This window comes from Bombina bombina, chromosome 5, assembly GCF_027579735.1.
Source record: "Bombina bombina isolate aBomBom1 chromosome 5, aBomBom1.pri, whole genome shotgun sequence".
NCBI classification, from domain to species: Eukaryota; Metazoa; Chordata; class Amphibia; order Anura; family Bombinatoridae; genus Bombina; species Bombina bombina.
In genome coordinates, this window is record NC_069503.1 from 77,239,278 (window position 1) to 77,259,272 (window position 19,995).

Sequence of the window (19,995 nt, forward strand, 5' to 3'; positions counted from 1 at the left end):
TGCCATTTCCTGTTGGGGAAGAGATATTCCCACAAGTTATGGATGACGCCGTGGACCGGACACACCAATGTTGGAGAAAGACTCCTTTATTCTGTAAATGTAATTATTTTCTCCCCTCTTCAAACGTACAACTCCTAACACTGGCATATTAATAAACAACACTGGGGGTGCTTTGGGGTTAATGGTTGTGTAAACTGGTCAGTATGAGGACAGATTTGTATATTCCTGTGTGGAGTTTGGATTCTATCACATTTATATGAGAGAAACTTAGGTGCACATATATAGAGGAACAAAGGACAGCAGGAGAGCACTTCCAATCAGGGGCTTTTATAACTGGTATTTAGAAAGTATTATTTACAATAACATCTCTTTTGATGCTTCTATTTAGAGAGTTTGTCCTCTTTAGGATCATTGTAAAAAGATTTGTACACTGTGTATATAAAGTTTATTTGTGTGTAAATATTTGCTGTCCTGTGATACCTGACATCAATAAAAAAAACTTTTTCTCCACTTTCTAAACATATGAAAGGTTTCTTCCCTTGTGAATCCTTTCATGAGTTTTCAGATTACTCTTTCGTATAAAACTTTTTCCGCACTCTGTACATGTGAAAGGCTTTACTCCTGTGTGATTCCTTTCATGACTTTTCAGAGCACTCTTTTCTGTAAAACTTTTTCCACACTCTGAACATGTGAAAGGCTTTACCCCTGTGTGACTCCTTTCATGAGTTTTAAGACTTCTCATTTGTTTAAAACATTTTCCACACTCTGTACATGTGAAAGGCTTTTCTCCTGTGTGAATCCTTTCATGTTTTTTCAGATAACTAATTTCTGTAAAACATTTTCCACACTCTGTACATGTGAAAGGCTTTTCTCCTGTGTGAATACTTTCATGTTTTTTCAGATAACTAATTTCTGTAAAACTTTTTCCACACTCTGTACATGTGAAAGGTTTTTCTCCTGTGTGAATCTTTTCATGCTTTTTCAGATGACTCTTTTGTATGAAACTTTTTCCACACTCTGTACATGTAAAAAGCTTTTCTCCTGTGTGAATCCTTTCATGCTTTTTCAGATTACTAATATGTGTAAAACCTTTTCCACAGTCTGTACATGTGAAAGGCTTTACTCCTGTGTGAATCCTTTTATGACTTTTCAGAGCACTCTTTTCTGTAAAACTGTGTCCACACTCTGTACATGTAAATGACTTTTCCCCTGTGTGAATCCTTTCATGACTTTTAAGACTAATTATTTCTGTAAAACATTTTCCACACTCTCTACATGTAAAAAGCATTTCTCTTGTATGAATCTTTTCATGCTGTTTCAGATTACTCTTTCCTGTAAAACCTTTTCCACACTCAGTACATGTGAAAGACTTTTCTCCTGTGTGAATCTTTTCATGATTTTTCAGATTACCCTTTTGTATAAAACTTTTTCCACACTCTGTACATGTGAAAGGCTTTTCACCTGTGTGAATCCTTTCATGATTTTTCAGATTACTCTTTTGTATAAAACTTGTTCCACACTCTGTACATGTGAAAGGCTTTTCCCCTGTGTGAATCCTTTCATGATATTTCAGACTACCCTTATCTGTAAAACTTTGTCCACACTCTGTACATGTAAATGACTTTTCCCCTGTGTGAATCCTTTCATGACTTTTCAGACTACTTATTTGTGTAAAACTTTTTCCACACTCTGCACACGTGATTGGCTTTTCTCCTGTGTGACTCCTTTCATGAGTTTTCAGATGACTCATGTATATAAAACTTTTTTCACACTCTGAACATGTGAATGACCTTTCTCCTGTGTGACTCCTTTTATGAATTTTCAGACGATTCATTTGTGTAAAACATTTTCCGCACTCAGTACACCTGTGTGGTTTCTCACCTGTGTGAATTTTGTAGTGTTCTAGTAGACGAGACTTCCATCTAAAGCTTTTCTCACACTCTGTACATTGAAAAGGTTTCTCCTTTGTATTAATCATTTGGCTAGACTGTAGACTTTTCCCATCTTTAATATGTTTTGAAAACTCAGTAAATGTGTGTTGTTTATCCTCAGGGATAATAATTTCACTAGATAAGGCATAAATGTTGTCCTCTTGTTTGATGACTAAATTACTTTCTGTACATAGTGATTGCTGCCCAGTTCCTGCCAATTCACCATCTCCTTTAAATATCTGATGTGATTTCCCCAGTGTTTGTGAATAGTCATTGGTGTCTAAGACTGCAGTGAAGGATATATATGAACTATTGACGTTTTTGTCTACATGAAAAGAAATAGAATAAAGAAAAATAAGAATGTTTATTCATTTATAATATAATACATCTAAATAAAAAACATAATTTATGTAAGAATTTACCTGATAAATTAATTTCTTTCATATTGGCAATAGTCCATGAGCAAGTGACGTATGGGATATACAATCCTACCAGGAGGGGCAAAGTTTCCCAAACCTCAAAATGCCTATAAATACACCCTCCACCACACCCACAAATCAGTTTAATGAATAGCCAAGAAGTGGGGTGATAAGAAAGGAGCGAAAGCATCAACAAGGAATTGGAATAATTGTGCTTTATACAAAAAATCATAACCACCATAAAAAGGGTGGGTCTCATGGACTCTTGCCAATATGAAAGAAATGAATTTATCAGGTAAATTCTTACATAAATTATGTTTTCTTTCATGTAATTGGCAAGAGTCCATGAGCTAGTGACGTATGGGATAGCAAATACCCAAGATGTGGAACTCCACGCAAGAGTCACTAGAGAGGGAGGGATAAAAATAAAGACAGCCAATTCCGCTGAAAAATTAATCCACAACCCAAATCAAAAGTTTTAATCTTAATAATGAAAAAAAAAAAATTATAAGCAGAAGAATCAAACTGAAACAGCTGCCTGAAGAACTTTTCTACCAAAAACTGCTTCTGAAGAAGAAAAAACATCAGAATGGTAGAATTTAGTAAAAGTATGCAAAGAAGACCAAGTTGCTGCTTTGCAAATCTGATCAACAGAAGCTTCATTCTTAAAAGCCCAGGAAGTAGAAACTGACCTAGTAGAATGAGCCATAATCCTCTGAGGCGGGGATTTACCCGACTCCAAATAAGCATGATGAATCAAAAGCTTTAACCAAGAAGCCAAGGAAATAGCAGAAGCCTTCTGACCTTTCCTAGAACCAGAGAAGTTAACAAATAGATTAGAAGTCTTCCTGAAATCTTTAAGAGCTTCAACATAATATTTCAAAGCTCTTACCACATCCAAAGAATGTAAAGATCTCTCCAGAGAATTCTTAGGATTAGAACACAAAGAAGGGACAACAATTTTTCTCTACTAATGTTGTTGGAGTTCACAACTTTAGGTAAAAATTTAAACGAAGTCTGCAAAACCGCCTTATCCTGATGAAAAATCAGAAAAGGAGACTCACAAGAAAGAGCAGATAATTCAGAAACTCTTCGAGCAGAAGAGATGGCCAAAAGGAACAATACTTTCCAAGAAAGTAATTTAATGTCCAGAGAATGCATAGGCTCAAATGGAGGAGCCTGTAAAGCCTTCAAAGCCAAATTAAGACTCAAAGGAGGAGAGATTGATTTAATGACAGGCCTGATACGAACCAAAGCCTGAACAAAACAATGAATATCAGGAAGATTAGCAATTTTTCTGTGGAATAGAACAGAAAGAGCAGAGATTTGTCCTTTCAAGGAACTTGTAGACAAACCCTTAGCTAAACCATCCTGAAGAAACTGTAAAATTGTAGGAATTCTAAATGCCAAGAGAATTTATGAGAAGAGCACCATGAAATATAAGTATTCCAAACTCGATAATAAATCTTTCTAGACACAGATTTACGAGCCTGCAACATAGTATTAATCACTGAGTCAGAGAAACCTCTATGACTAAGCACTAAGCGTTCAATCTCCATACCTTCAAATTTAATGATTTGAGATCCTGATGGAAAAACGGGCCTTGAGATTGAAGGTCTGGCTTTAACGGAAGTGGTCAAGGTTATCAACTAGACATCTGAATAAGATCCGCATACCAAAACCTGAGTGGCTATGCCGGAGCCACCAGCAGTACAAACGAACACTCCATTATGATTTTGGAAATCACTCTTGCAAGAAGAACTAGAGGCAGAAAAATATAAGCAGGTTGATAATTCCAAGGAAGTGTCAACGCATCCACTGCTTCCACCTGAGGATCCCTGGACCTGGACAGATACTTGGGAAGCTTCTTGTTTAGATGAGAAGCCATCAGATCTATTTCTGGAAGCCCCCACATCTGAAAAATCTAAAAAAACACATCTGGGTAAAGAGACCACTCTCCCGGTCTGACGACTGAGATAATCCACTTCCCAATTGTCTATGCCTGGGATATGGACTGCAGAGATTAGACAGGAGCTGGATTCCGCCCAAGCAAGTATCTGAGATACTTTTTTCATAGCCTGAGGACTGTGAGTCCCACCCTGATGATTGACATACGCCACGGTTGTGACATTGTCTGTCTGAAAACAAATGAACGGTTCTCTCTTCAGTAGAGGCCAAAACTGAAGAGCTCTGAGAATCCAAAATATTGATAGGTAACCTCACCTCTTGAGATTCCCAAACCCCCTGCGCTGTCAGAGATCCCCAGACAGCTCCCCAACCTGAAAGACTTGCATCTGTTGTGATCACAGTCCAGGTTGGATGAACAAAAGAAGCCCCTTGTACTAAACGATGGTGATCTAACCACCAAGTCAGAGATAGTCGAACATTGGTATTTAAGGATATTAATTGTGATATCTTTGTATAATCCCTGCACCATTGGTTCAGCATACAAAGCTGAAGAGGTCTCATGTGAAACCGAGCAAAGGGGATCGCGTCCGATGCTGCAGTCCTGAGACCTAAAACCTCCATGCACATAGCTACTGAAGGGAATGATTGAAACTGAAGGTTCCGACAAGCTGAAATCAATTTCAGACATCTTTTGTCTGTTAGAGACAAAGTCATGGATACTGAATCTATTTGGAATCCTAAAAAGGTTACCCTTGTCTGAGGAATCAAAGAACTTTTTGGTAAATTGATCCTCCAACCATGTCTTTGAAGAAACAACACTAGTTGATTCATGTGAGATTCTGCAGAATGTAAAGACTGAGCAAGTACCAAGATATCGTCCAAATAAGGAAACACTGCAATACCCCGCTCTCTGATTACAGAGAGTAGGGCACCGAGAACCTTTGAAAAGATCCTTGGAGCTGTTGCTAAGCTAAAAGGAAGAGCAACAAATTGGTAATGCTTGTCTAGAAAAGAGAATCTCAGGAACTGATAGTGATCTGGATGAATCAGAATATGAAGATATGCCTCCTGTAAGTCTATTGTGGACATATAATGCCCTTGCTGAACAAAAGGCAGAATAGTCCTTATAGTCACCATCTTGAATGTTGGTATTCTTACATAGCGATTTAAAATTTTTAAATCCAGAACTGGTCTGAAAGAAGTCTCCTTCTTTGGGACAATGAAAAAATTTGAATAAAACCCCAGACCCCGTTCCTGAAAAGGAACTCGCACAATTACCCCAGACAACTCCAGGTCTGAAACACACTTCAGGAAAGCCTGAGCTTTTTCTGGGTTCATTGGAATGCGCAAGAGAAAGAAACTTCTCACAGGCGGCCTTACTTTGAAACCTATTCTGTAACCCCTGAGAGACAATGATTTTGCACTGAATTGATCCAAACATCCTTGAAAAATCTTAGTCTGCCCCCTACCAGCTGGACTGGAATTAGGGCCGCACCTTCATGCAGACTTGGGGGCTGATTTTGATCTTTTAAATGGCTTGGATTTATTCCAGACTGAAGAAGGCTTCCAATTGGAAACAGTTCCCTTAAGGGAAGGATCAGGTTTCTGTTCCTTATTTTGTCGAAAGGAACGAAAACGGTTAGCAGCCTTAAATTTACCCTTAGATTTTTTTATCCTGAGGCAAAAAAAGCTCCCTTCCCCCCAGTGACAGTTGAAATAATTGAATCCAACTGAGAACCAAATAATTTATTACCTTGGAAAGAGAGATATAGCAACATTGATTTAGAAGTCATATCAGCATTCCAAGATTTAAGCCATAAAGCTCTTCTAGCTAAAATAGCTAAAGACATATATCTAACATCAATTCTAATGATATAAAAAATGGCATCACAAATGAAATTATTAGCATGTTGAATTAACTTAACAATGCTATACACATTATGATCTGGTACTTGTTGCGCTAAGGTTTCCAACCAAAAAGTTGAAGCAGCTGCAATATCAGCTAAAGAAATAGCAGGCCTAAGAAGATGACCTGAACATAAATAAGCCTTCCTTAGATAAGATTCAAGTTGCCTATCTAAAGGATCTTTAAAAGAAGTACTATCTGCCGTAGGAATAGTAGTACACTTTGCAAGAGTAGAGATGGCCCCATCAACTTTGGGGATCTTTTCCCAAAACTCCAATCTATCAGACGGCAAAGGATACAATTTCTTAAACCTTGAAGAAGGAGTAAAAGAAGTACCCAGTCTATTCCATTCCCTAGAAATCACATCTGAAATAGCATCAGGAACTGGAAAAACCTCAGGAATAACTACATGTGGTTTAAAAAACGAATTTAAACATTTATTAGTTTTAATATCAAGAGGACTAGTCTCCTCCATATCTAATGCAATCAACACCTCCTTTAATAAGGAACGAATATACTCCATTTTAAACAAATATGAAGATTTGTCAGTGTCAATATCTGAGGCAGAATCTTCTGAACCATATAGATCCTCATCAGAGATAAATAAATCAGAATGTTGTCGGTCATTTAAAAATTCATCAATTTTATGAAGTTTTAAAAGACCTTTTACATTTATTAGAAGGCGGTATGACAGGCAAAGCCTTCTGAATGGAATTAGAAACAAATTCTCTCACATTAACAGGAATATCCTGAGCATTAGATATTGAAGGACCAGCAACAGGTAATGGACTACTACTAATGGAAATATTGTCTGCATGTAAAAGTTTGTCATGACAACTATCACAAATTACAGTTACCACAAATTTGCAACAAATGCAATTAGCTTTGGTAGAACCGGCATCAGGCAGCAGGATTCCAGTAGTAGATTCTGAAACAGGGTCAGTTTGAGACATCTTACAATATGTAAGAGAAAAAATAACATATAAAGCAAAATTATCAATTTCCTTATATGACAGTTTCAGGAATGGGAAAGAAATGCAAAACAAAATAAGCCTCTGGAAACCAGAAGCAAAAAGAAATGAATTCTTAAATAATGTAAAAAAGTTTGGCGCCAAGTATGACACCCAACAGACAAAATATTTTTTGGCGCCAAGAATGTCTGTAACAAACACGAGCTTCATAGATGACGCAACTACGTGAAAAAACTCGGAGCCAACTAAGACGCCGGAAATGGCGAAATTACGTCAACAAACGTAATTCTCGCTTCAAAAAAATCTTGCGCCAAGAATGACGCAATAAATTATAGCATTTTGCGCTCCCGCGAGCCTAACAGCCCGCAATTTAGAAAAGAGAGTCAATTTGAAAACTTCAGGTAAGAAGAAAAATCTTTTTTTTTTTTTATATGCATTTCCCAAATATGAAACTGACAGTCTGCAAAAAGGAAATATACTGATAAACCTAAATCATGGCAAATATAAGTACAAACATATATTTAGAACTTTAAATATAAAGTGCCAAACCATAGCTGAGAGTGTCTTAAATAAAGGAAACATACTTACCAAAAGACACTCATCTACATAAAGTAGATAGCCAAACCAGTACTGAAATGAGAATCAGCAGAGGTAATGGTATATAAGAGTATATTGTCGATCTGAAAAGGGAGGTAGGAGATGAATCTCTACGATCGATAACAGAGAACATATGAAATAGATCCCCGTTAGGACGACCATTGCATTCAATAGGTAATACTCCCTTCACATCCCTCTGTCATTCACTGCACTCTGAGAGGAACCAGGCTTCAGCCTGCTGCGAAGCGCATATCAACGTAAAATCTAGCACAAACTTACTTCACCACCTCCATAGGAGGCAAAGTTTGTAAAACTGAATTATGGGTGTGGTGGGGGGTGTATTTATAGGCATTTTGAGGTTTGGGAAACTTTGCCCCTCCTGGTAGGATTGTATATCCCATACGTCACTAGCTCATGGACTCTTGCCAATTACATGACAAGAAACAGCAGCAGCTGAAGGTGCAGAATACACTTACTAAGGTCTTTACTAACAACAAGAATCAGTCACAGATCAGTGGGATAAACGTTGTATATCCCATACGTCAATAGCTCATGGACTCTTGCCAATTACATGAAAGAAAAGATTATGTTTTATACTCAAAAATGTCTTCAGTTTTCTATTTTTAAATTTACCTGTAAATCACAAACTAAAAAAGCATGACATAGAATGTAAACATTGCTACATCATAGTAAACTAAATTACTAATGAAAACAAGTTATAGGTCTCCATTAAACAAGGTGTGTGTGGATAATGTTCTCAGCCAGGGAACAAGTACATCTATATTCTGGGCAAGAGAGGTGGCCTCCACCATCCTCATTTAACATTGCACAAGCAACTGTAAATACAGCCCTGCCCGGCTCATGCACAACCAGTTGGGAGAGAACATGATGTCTTAATCATCACAGACTAATAATCAGTGTGAGATGTTTTGAGAGGGTTAGAAGCAGTGACCTTATGATAATCTTTAGCTTTCGGCTGTGGTTGTTCTATTTATATAAACAGCCAAAAAACTTTATTAGTTTAACAATACTCACTGTAAAATTAAGCACACAAATCAGTGGTGGTTCTGGGTTGGGGAACACTGTTGGAGTTGTGGGTGTTCCACGAGCGAGGTCAAGGCAGGGGAAGGTGGAGTTGGAGGTGTTCTGAGTAATGAACCAGGTCTGGGAGTGAGGTTAGGCATTTGTTAGACATGATCTGTCTAAAAGGACAGAGGGGGGAGTAGTATTTTTTTACCCTCCTCCTCGGCCCAATGGAGGTTACTCCATATTTTTAACCATCACTGACACAAATGTACTTAAAAGATGCAGATATAAATATAATAATTTATTTGTTTAATGAGTGATCTATTCTATTTTCAAAAAATGGTAGTTAATGACCAACGACGTACCCTGCACGTTGTTAGTGTTTTCAAGAGGTGGAAGCGATCATGATCGCTTCCAGTCGCTTTCATGTAATTGCAGTGATGCCTCGATATTGAGGCATCCTGCAATAAGATTTGTTAGCCATCCGATGCAGATCGGGCACGGATGCGCGCGCGTGCATGGGGGCGGGTGGGAACGCTACACTATGGTACCATTTTTTTGTAGGTTTTTTAGGGTTGGTTATTGAGGGGGGGGCAGCTACACTACAGAAAAATATTTAAAAATAAAAAAACATACCAAATTTTATGGCAAACTGGGTACTGGCAGACAGCTGCCAGTACCCAATATGGCGCACAGTAAGGGGGGGGGTTAGAGAGCTGTTTCAGGGGAGTCTTACACAGCAGAATTTTTTTTTAAAAAAGCCCCCCCAAAAAACTTTTTTTTTTAAATTTTAGTACTGGCAGACTTTCTGCCAGTACTTAAGATTGGGGGAACAATTGTGGGGTGGGGGAGGGAAGAGAGCTGTTTGGGAGGGATCAGGGGGTGGGATGTGTTTCAGATGGGAGGCTGATCTCTACACTAAAGCTAAAATTAACCCTGCAAGCAACCTACAAGCTACCTAATTAACCCCTTCACTTCTAGACATAATACACGTGTGATGCGCAGCGGCATTTCGTGGCCTTCTAATTACCAAAACGCAATGCCAAAGCCATATAAGTCTGCTATTTCTGAACAAAGGGGATCCCAGAGAAGCATTTACAACCATTTGTGCCATAATTTCACAAGCTGTTTGTAAATAATTTCAGTGAGAAACCTAAAGTTTGTGAAAAAATGTAATGTTTATTTTTTATTTGATTGCATTTGGCGGTGAAATGGTGGCCTATATCAATACTTTAGGTTGTCTACTACACTACACTAAAGCTAAAATTAACCCTACAAGCTCCCTAATTAACCCCTTCACTGCTGGGCATAATACACGTGTGGTGCTCAGCGTTATTTAGCGGCCTTCTAATTACCAAAAAACAAAGCCATATATGTCTGCTATTTCTGAACAAAGGGGATCCCAGAGAATATTTCACAACCATTTGTGCCATAATTGCATAAGCTGTTTGTAAATAATTTTAGTGAGAAACCTAAAGTTTGTGAAAAAGTGAACATTTTTGTTTAATTTGATCGCATTTGGCGGTGAAATGGTGGCATTAAATATACCAAAATGGGTCTAGATCAATACCTTGGGATGTCTTCTAAAACAAATATATACATGTCAAGGGATATTCAGGGATTACTGAAAGATATCAGGGTTCCAATGTAACTAGCGCTAATTTTGGAGGAAAAAAAAAAAATTGGTTTGGAAACAGCAAAGTGCTACTTGTATTTATTGCCCCATAACTTGCAAACAACATGTAAACATTGGTTATTACTAAACTCAGGACAACATTTAGAAACTATTTAGTATGGTTGTTTTTTGGTAGTTAAAGATGTGTAAGTTATATGATATGATGAAAATAATGGTATCTTTTGAAAGTCCATTTAATGGCGAGAAAAATGGTATATAATATGTGTGGGTACAGTAAATGAGTAAGAGGAAAATTACACAAACACCGCAGAAATGTAAAAATAGCCCTGGTCCCAAACGGTCAGAAAATGGAAAAGTGCTGTGGTCCTTAAGGGGTTAAAGTCAGCATAATATCTATTTTACTCACCTAACACATATGAGTTCATGCTGATAACAGGCTCCAATGTCTGTGCTCAGGAAGAAGGTTCCCTTATTCACTCCAGTTACATCAATACCTGATATCTCTCAGTGATCTGGCTGTGTCTGTAAAAAGTATATTAAATGGTTTAAAGAGATAATAAATAATGGTTCTGATTAACTGTACGTATGGTATAATTAAAGAGACAGTCGAGTCCAAAAAAAAGTTTCATGATTCAAATAGGGCATGTCATTTTAAACATCTTTCCAATTTACTTTTATCACCAATTTTGCTTTGTTCTCTTTGTATTCTTAGTTGAAAGCTAAACCTAGGAGGGTCATATGCTAATTTCTTAGACCTTGAAGGCCGCCTCTAATCTGAAAGCATTTTGACAGTTTTTCACCACTAGAGGGCATTAGTTCATGTGTTTCACATAGATAACATTGAGCTAATGCACGTGAATTTACAGAGGAGCGACCCCTAATTGGCTAAAATGCAAGTCTGTCAAATGGACTGAAATAAGGGGACAGTCTGCAGAGGCTTAGATAAAAGGTAATAACAGAGGTAAAACGTATTATTATAACTGTGTTGTTTGTGCTAAACTGGGGAATGGATAATAAAGAGATTATCTATCTTTTTAAACAACAACAAATTCTGGTGTTTACTCTCCCTTTAAAGGCACACATAACAGTTCATGTGATACAGATCAGCTGATTAGCTTATTACATATGTGATGTTGATTCAGCACAAGCATTTAGTACAGTTAGCTCTGTGGGTGTTATAGTTGCACCTTAAATATGAATCTTCCCAGATCTATACAACATAATGGTAGAAAATCTATTTAAGTGGGGCCCTATCACAACTTTACAAATATATTATAATCTTTATTTTCTATCATTTATATGAAACAATATTTTCTACTGAAAGAAATGTTAAAAAATCAGTTGTTTAAATATAAGTTAAATTGGATACTGCAGTATTGGTATTGTACTTCCTACTAATTCTCACTGTCAGACATTTTGTCTTGTGCTCCACCCCCAGTCCTTTAACTTCTCTTGGTCAATACGGAGTTGTCTTAAATCACACTGCAAGGGGGTGTGGGAGAGATAGGCACTAACATGTTCATTTCAAATATTAACTTGGATAGAGTTAAGAAAATAAAGAATTTGTGTTTTCATAGTGTGATAATATATGAGATGTTCTTTTGGCAAATTCAGTCAATTTAAAAGGACCGTAAAATATAGAATTACAAAACCACAGATGAATAATAAAAATACAATGCAATAAAACGTACTATTAATTTATAAAGAGCAATAGATTGTTTTCTGATAAATGTAGTTCTGCACCTGTACCATGTGACAGCTATCAGCCAATAACAGACTCCTGTACCATGTGACAGCTATCAACCAATAACAGACTCATATTTTTATATAATGTGAACTCCTGCATATGCTAAGTAGGAGCCGGAGCCTCAGGTCATTTAAAAGGCTGTGTACAATTTAATAATGAAAATAAATTACAAACAGCAAACAGTTATTTTACATAAAAATAAAGCTAAAGGTGAAATTTCCCATACACTTTATACTATTTTATACACCGGTAAAACAAGTCATTAGAAACACATTAAAGGGACAGCAAAGTCACAATTAAACTTTTATGATTCAAATTTAACCCCTTAACAACCGACGTATGGGGTACGTCCTGCCAAAAAATGCAGTTAACGACCAAGGACGCACCCCGTACGTTGTTGATCTTTGAAAGCGGTGGAAGTGATCCTGATCGCTTCCAGACGCTTTCATGTTATTGCAGTGATGCCTCGATATTGAAGCATCCTGCAATAACAGTTTTTAGCAGTCTGATGCAGAGATATTCTCTGCATCGGCCATCGATGGCCGTGATCGTTGGTGGGTGGGAGCTGATCCAGGGAGGAGGGTGTGCAACCATCTGTGGAGGAGGGGGACGGGATCAAGTGCGGGTGTGCTCTCGTGTGCATGATGGTGGATTTGCGCGGGCGGTTTACACAGGACAAAATGGATCAGTAGTGAGGTGGGAAAGAGGACTGGGGAGGGTGGTAATTTTAAATGAAGGGATCTGGGAGAGGGTGGGGAGTAGGTTGTTGAGGGGGGGCAGCTACACTACAGAAAAATTCAATATTTTTTTAATAAAAAAACATTTTATTTCAAACTGGGTACTGGCAGACAACAAAAGGGATCCCAGAGAAGCTTTTACAACCATTTGTGCTATAATTGCACAAGCTGGTTGTAAATAATTTCAGTAAGAAACCCAAAGATAGTGAAAATATTTGTGAAAAAGTGAATTATTTTTTTATTTGATCTCATTTGGTGGTGAAATGGTGGCATGAAATATAGCAAAATGGGCCTAGATCAATACTTTGGGTTGTCTACTACATTACGCTAAAGCTAAAATTAACCCTACAAGCTCCCTAATTAACCCCTTCACTGCTGGGCATAATACACATGTGGTGTGCAGCGGCATTTAGCGGCCTTCTAATTACCAAAAAGCAATGCCAAAGTCATATATGTCTGCTATTTCTGAACAAAGGGGATCCCAGAGAAGCATTTACAACCATGTGTGCAATAATTGCACAAGCTGTTTGTAAATAATTTCAGTGAGGAACCCATTTCCAGACAGATATCAGTGTCCTGATGTAACTAGCGCTAATTTTGGAAAAAAGTGATTTGGAAATAGCAAAGTGCTACTTGTATTTATTGCCCTATAACTTGCAAAAAAAGCAAAGAACATGTAAAAATTGTGTATTTCTAAACTCAGGACAAAATTTAGAAAATATTTAGCATGGGTGTTTTTTGGTGGTTGTAGATGTGTAACAGATTTTGGGGGTCAAAGTTAGAAAAATTGAGTTTTTTTCCCATTTTTTCCCTCATATTTTATAATTTTTTTGTAAGATAAGATGAAAATAATGGTATATTTAGAAAGTCCATTTAATGGCGAGAAAAACGGTATATAATATTTGTGGGTACAGTAAATGAGTAAGAGGAAAATTACAGCTAAACCCAAACACTGCAAAAATGTAAAAATAGCCTTGGTCCCAGACGGTCAGAAAATGGAAAAGTGCTGTGGTCCTTAAGGGGTTAAATGACTTTCCAATTCCCTTCTATTATCAAATCTGTTTTATTCCCTTGGGGAACTTTGGGGCAAAGCACTATGGTGCGCTGGCTGCTGATTAGTCACACATACAAGCCTCTTGCCATTGGCTCATCTTATGCTCAGCTAGCTCCCAGTAGTGTATTGCTGTTGCTGCTTCAATAAAGGATACCTAGAGAATAAAGCAAGTATCATAATGTAAGTAAATGGTAAAGTTGTTATATTATATGTTCTATTTAAATAATGAAAAAGATTTAGGGTTTCTTGTTTAAGTGAAAATTAAAATTACATGACACTGTCCCTTTAAGTCTGTGACCATGTGACATAAAAACATAATTCATGTAAGAACTTACCTGATAAATTATTTTTTTTCCATATTGGCAAGAGTCCATGAGCTAGTGATGTATGGGATATACAATCCTACCAGGAGGGGCAAATTTTCCAAACCTCAAAATGCCTATAAATACACCCCTCACCACACCCACAATTCAGTTTAACGAATAGCCAAGAAGTGGGGTGATAAAGAAAGGAGTAAAAAGCATCAACAAAGGAATTTGGAAATAATTGTGCTTTATAAAAAAAAATCATAACCACCATAAAAAGGGTGGGCCTCATGGACTCTTGCCAATATGAAAGAAATGAATTTATCAGGTAAGTTCTTACATAAATTATGTTTTCTTTCATGTAATTGGCAAGGGTCCATGAGCTAGTGACGTATGGGATAGCAATACCCAAGATGTGGAACTCCACGCAAGACTCACTAGAGAGGGAGGGATAAAATAAAAGACATTTTCCGCTGAAAAAAATTATCCACGACCCAAAATATAAGTTTAAATCTCAAAATGAAAGGAAAAAACTTAAATTAGAAGCAGAAGAATCAAACAGCTGCCTGAAGAACTTTTCTACTAAAAACTGCTTCCGAAGAAGCAAACACATAAAAATGGTAGAATTTAGTAAATGTATGCAAAGAAGACCAAGTTGCAGCTTTGCAAATCTGATCAACTGAAGCTTTATTCTTAAGAGCCCAGGAAGTGGAAACTGATCTAGTAGAATGAGATGTAATTCTCTGAGGCGGGACTTGACCCAACTCCAAATAAGCTTGATTAATCAAAAGCTTTAACCACGAAGCCAAGGAAATGGCAAAAGCCTTCTGACCTTTCCTGGAACCAGAAAAGATAAATAGACTAGAAGTCTTCCTGAAATCTTTAGTAGCTTCAACATAATATTTCAGAGCTCTCACCACATCCAAAGAATGTAAAGATCTCTACAAAGAATTCTTAGGATTAGGACACAAAGAAGGAACAACAATTTCTCTATTAATGTTGTTAGAATTTACAACCTTAGGTAAGAATTTAAATGAAGTACGCAAAACTGCTTTATCCAGATGAAAATTCAGAAAAGGAGATTCACAAGAGAGCTGATAATTCAAAAACTCTTCTAGCAGAAGAGATGACCAAAAGAAACAACACAGAAAGTATTTTAATGTCCAAAGAATGCATAGGCTCAAATGGAGGAGCCTGTAAAGCCATCAAAACCAAATTAAGACTCCAAGGAGGAGAGATTGATTTAATAACAGGCTTGATATGAACCAAAGCCTGCACAAAACAATGAATATCAGGAAGTTTAGCAATCTTTCTGTGAAATAAGACAGAAAGAGCAGAGATTTGTCCCTTCAAGGAACTTGCAGACAAACCTTTATCCAAACCATCCTGAAGAAACTGTAAAATTCTAGGAATTCTAAAAGAATGCCAAGAGAATTTATGAGAGGAACATCATGAAATGTAAGTCTTCCAGACTCGATAATAAATCTTTCTAGAAACAGATTTACAAGCCTGCAACATGGTATTAATCACAGAGTCAGAAAAACCTCTATGACTAAGCGTTCAATTTCCATACCATCAAATTCAATGATTTGAGATCCTGATGGCAAAACGGACCTTGAGATAGAAGGTCTGGCCTTAATAGAAGAGGCCAAGGTTGGCAACTGGAAATCCGAACAAGATCCGCATACCAAAACCTGTGAGGCCATGCTGGAGCTACCAGCAGCACAAACGATTGCTCCATGATGATCTTGGAGATTACTCTCAGAAGAAGTACTAGAGACAGGAAAATATAAGCAGGTTGATAACACCAAGGAAATGTCAAAGCATCAACTGCTTCCGCCTGAGGATCCCTGGACCTGTACAGGTACCTGGGAAGTTTTTTGTTTAGATGAGATGCCATCCATCAGATCTATTTATGGAAGACCCCTCATCTGAACAACTTGAGAAAACACATCTGGATGGAGAGAATACTCTCCTGGATGTAAAGTCTGACGACTGAGGTAATCCGCTTCCCAATTGTCTATACCTGGGATATGAACCGCAGAAATTAGACAGGAGCTGGATTCCCTGAGATACTTATTTCATAGCTTGAGGACTGTGAGTCCCACCCTGATGATTGACATATGCCACAGTTGTGATATTGTCTGTCTGAAAACAAATGAACGGTTCTCTCTTCAATGGAGGCCAAAACTGAAGAGCCCTGAGAATCGCACAGAGTTCCAAAATATGTTTTGGTAATCTTGCCTCTTGAGATTTCCAAACCCCTTGTGCTGTCAGATATGCCCTAACAGCTCCACAACCTGAAAGACTCACATCTGTTGTGATCACAGTCCAGGTTGGACGAACGAAAGAGGCCCCTAGAATAATACGATGGTGATCTAACCACCAAGTCAGAGATAGTTGTCGAACATTGGGATTTAAGGATATTAATTGTGATATCCTTGTATAATCCCTGCACCATTGGTTAAGCATACAAAGCTGGAGAGGTCTCATATGAAAACGAGGGGATCGCGTCCGATGCTGCAGTCATGAGACCTAAAACTTCCATGCACATAGCTACTGAAGGGAATGACTGAGACTGAAAGTTCCGACAAGCAGCAACCAATTTCAAACGTCTCTTGTCTGTTAGAGACAGAGTCATGGACACTGAATCTATCTGGAAACCTAAAAAGGTGACCTTGTCTGAGGAATCAAGGAACTTTTTGGTAAATTGATCCTCCAACCATGTCTTTGAAGAAACAACACTAGCTGATTTGTGTGAGATTCTGCAGAATGTAAAGACTGAGCTAGTACCAAGATATCGTCCAAATAAGGAAACACCGCAATACCCTGCTCTATGATTACAGAGAGTACGGCACCAAGAACTTTTGAAAAGATTCTTGGAGCTGTCGCTAGGCCAAAAAGGAAGAGCAACAAATTGGTAATGCTTGTCTAGAAAAGAGAATCTCAGGAACTGATAGTGATCTGGATGAATCGGAATATGAAGATATGCATCCTGTAAGTCTATTGTAGACATATAATGCCCTTGCTGAACAAAAGGCAGAATAGTCCTTATAGTCGCCATTTTGAAAGATAGTACTCTTACATATCGAATCAAAATTTTTAGATCCAAAACTGGTCTGAATGAATTTTCTTTGTTTGGGACAATGAAAAGATTTGAATAAAACCCCAGACCCTTTTCCTGAAACGGAACTGGCATGATTACCCCTGATAACTCCAGGTCTGAAACACACTTCAGGAAAGCCTGAGCTTTTACTGGGTTTGCTGGAATGCATGAGAGAGAGAAAATCTTCTCACAGGCGGTCTTACTCTGAATCCTATTCTGTACCCCTGAGAAACAATGCTCTGAATCAATTGATTTTGGACCGAATTGATCCAAACATCTTTGAAAAAACATAATTTATGCTTACCTGATAACATGTCTAGCATGTTGAAGCAAGCAAACAATGCTAGACAAATTAGAATCCAATTCTTGTTGCGCTAAATGTTCCAAACAAAAAGTTGATGCATAAATAAAAAGAGAGAAGCACTCAACCTGAGAATGAACAATAGCATAATAGCTTGTTCTATGGCTAGTTACCACCCAAGAAGCAGCCTCTTTTTGCTCAACATGTGCCTTTCACAGAGAAGAACTTTCCTGAAGCATATCAGTCGGATCCTGACTTCACAGTACAGTCCAGCCCCGAAATACCAGGCAATCCCTCTCTGAACGAGAGAAACAGCAAAACCCCAGACGTACGTTTTGAACTATTGTGGGCCTCGTCAGTGAGGTTCAGCCATATCCCTCTAGGCACACTGAGCAACGGGTCCATGACTGGCTTCCCGCATCACACTTAGGGAGACTTCCCTAAATGTCATAATTTGCATAAATAAAAAGAGAGAAATGCTCAACCTGAGAACGAAAAAGAGCATAATAGCTTGTTCTATGGCTAGTTACCACTCAAGAAGCAGCCTCTTTTTGCTCAACATGTGCCTTTCACAGAGAAGAAATTTCCTGAAGCATATCAGTCTGATCCTGACTTCACAGTACAGTCCAGCCCCGAAATACCAGGCAATCCCTCTTTGAACGAGAGAAACAGCAAAACCCCAGATGTACGTTTCTGCCTATTGTGGGCCTCGTCAGTGAGGTGCAGCCATATCCCTCTAGTCACACTGAGCAACGGGTCCACGTCTGGCTTCCCGCATCACACTTATTTTCTTTGTTTGGGACAATGAAAAGATTTGAATAAAACCCCAGACCCTTTTCCTGAAACGGAACTGGCATGATTACCCCTGATAACTCCAGGTCTGAAACACACTTCAGGAAAGCCTGAGCTTTTACTGGGTTTGCTGGAATGCATGAGAGAGAGAAAATCTTCTCACAGGCGGTCTTACTCTGAATCCTATTCTGTACCCCTGAGAAACAATGCTCTGAATCAATTGATTTTGGACCGAATTGATCCAAACATCTTTGAAAAAACATAATTTATGCTTACCTGATAAATGTATTTATCTTGTGGTGTATCCAGTCCACGGATCATCCATTACTTGTGGGATATTCTCATTCCCAACAGGAAGTTGCAAGAGGACACCCACAGCAGAGCTGTCTATATAGCTCCTCCCCTAACTGCCATATCCAGTCATTCGACCGAAAACAAACAGAGAAAGGAGAAACCATAGGGTGCAGTGGTGACTGTAGTTTAAAATTAAAAAATACCTGCCTTAAAATGACAGGGCGGGCCGTGGACTGGATACACCACAAGAGAAATAAATTTATCAGGTAAGCATAAATTATGTTTTCTCTTGTAAGGTGTATCCAGTCCACGGATCATCCATTACTTGTGGGATACCAATACCAAAGCTAAAGTACACGGATGAAGGGAGGGACAAGGCAGGAACTTAAACGGAAGGTACCACTGCCTGTAAAAACTTTCTCCCAAAAATAGCCTCCGAAGAAGCAAAAGTATAACATTTGTAGAATTTTGAAAAAGTATGAAGCGAAGACCAAGTCGCCGCCTTGCAAATCTGTTCAACAGAAGCCTAATTTTTAAAGGCCCATGTGGAAGCCACAGCTCTAGTAGAATGAGCTGTAATCCTTTCTGGAGGCCGCTGGCCAGCAGCCTCATAGGCTAAGCGGAGCATTCAGGGGAATCCTGGAGGAAGCTGGATGTCTCAGTCTGTAAAAGTTACTGAGCAAAAAAGCTCTAAATTAGGCCCCTCCTACTCATAGTAACACAGTGGAAAGCCCCAGGAAACTGTTTCTAGGCAAATTTAAGCCAGCCATGTGGAAAAAACTAGGCCCCAATAATGTTTTATCACCAAAGTATATATAAAAACGTTTAAACATGCCAGCAAACATTTTATATTGTAAATATAAAAGAGTATTACCTCAGAAAGTAAGCATGATACCAGTCGCTATTAAATCACTGTATTCAGGCTTACCTTACATAAATTTGGCATCAGCAGCATTTTCTAGCATTCACATCTTCTAGAAAAATCTTAACTGCACATACCTCATAGCAGGATAACCTGCACGCCATTCCCCCGCTGAAGTTATCTCTCTCTTCAGTCATGTGTGAGAACAGCAATGGATCTTAGTTACAACCCACTAAGATCATAGAAATCACAGGCAGATTCTTCTATTTTTCTGCCAGGAACAAAATAGTACAACTCCGGTACCATTTAAAAATAATAAACTTTTGATTGAAGCAAAATAACAGCTACATTTCACCACTTCACTCTTACTACCTCCATGTTTGTTGAGAGTTGCAAGAGAATG

At 38.2% G+C, this 19,995-nt stretch overlaps 1 protein-coding gene across 1 annotated transcript; it reads right to left on the reverse strand.

Moving 5' to 3' along the window:
* Positions 1–64: 64 nt before the first annotated feature.
* On the reverse strand, positions 65–10,917 carry LOC128659216 (gastrula zinc finger protein XlCGF26.1-like). Its single transcript, XM_053712894.1, has 2 exons — positions 10,801–10,917; positions 65–2,256 (listed from the first exon to the last, which is right to left on the reverse strand). Exons 1-2 carry the CDS (start codon positions 10,817–10,819, stop codon positions 515–517), a joined length of 1,761 nt encoding a protein of 586 aa, XP_053568869.1. The 5' UTR covers positions 10,820–10,917; the 3' UTR covers positions 65–514.
* Between the last annotated feature and the right edge of the window lie 9,078 nt (positions 10,918–19,995).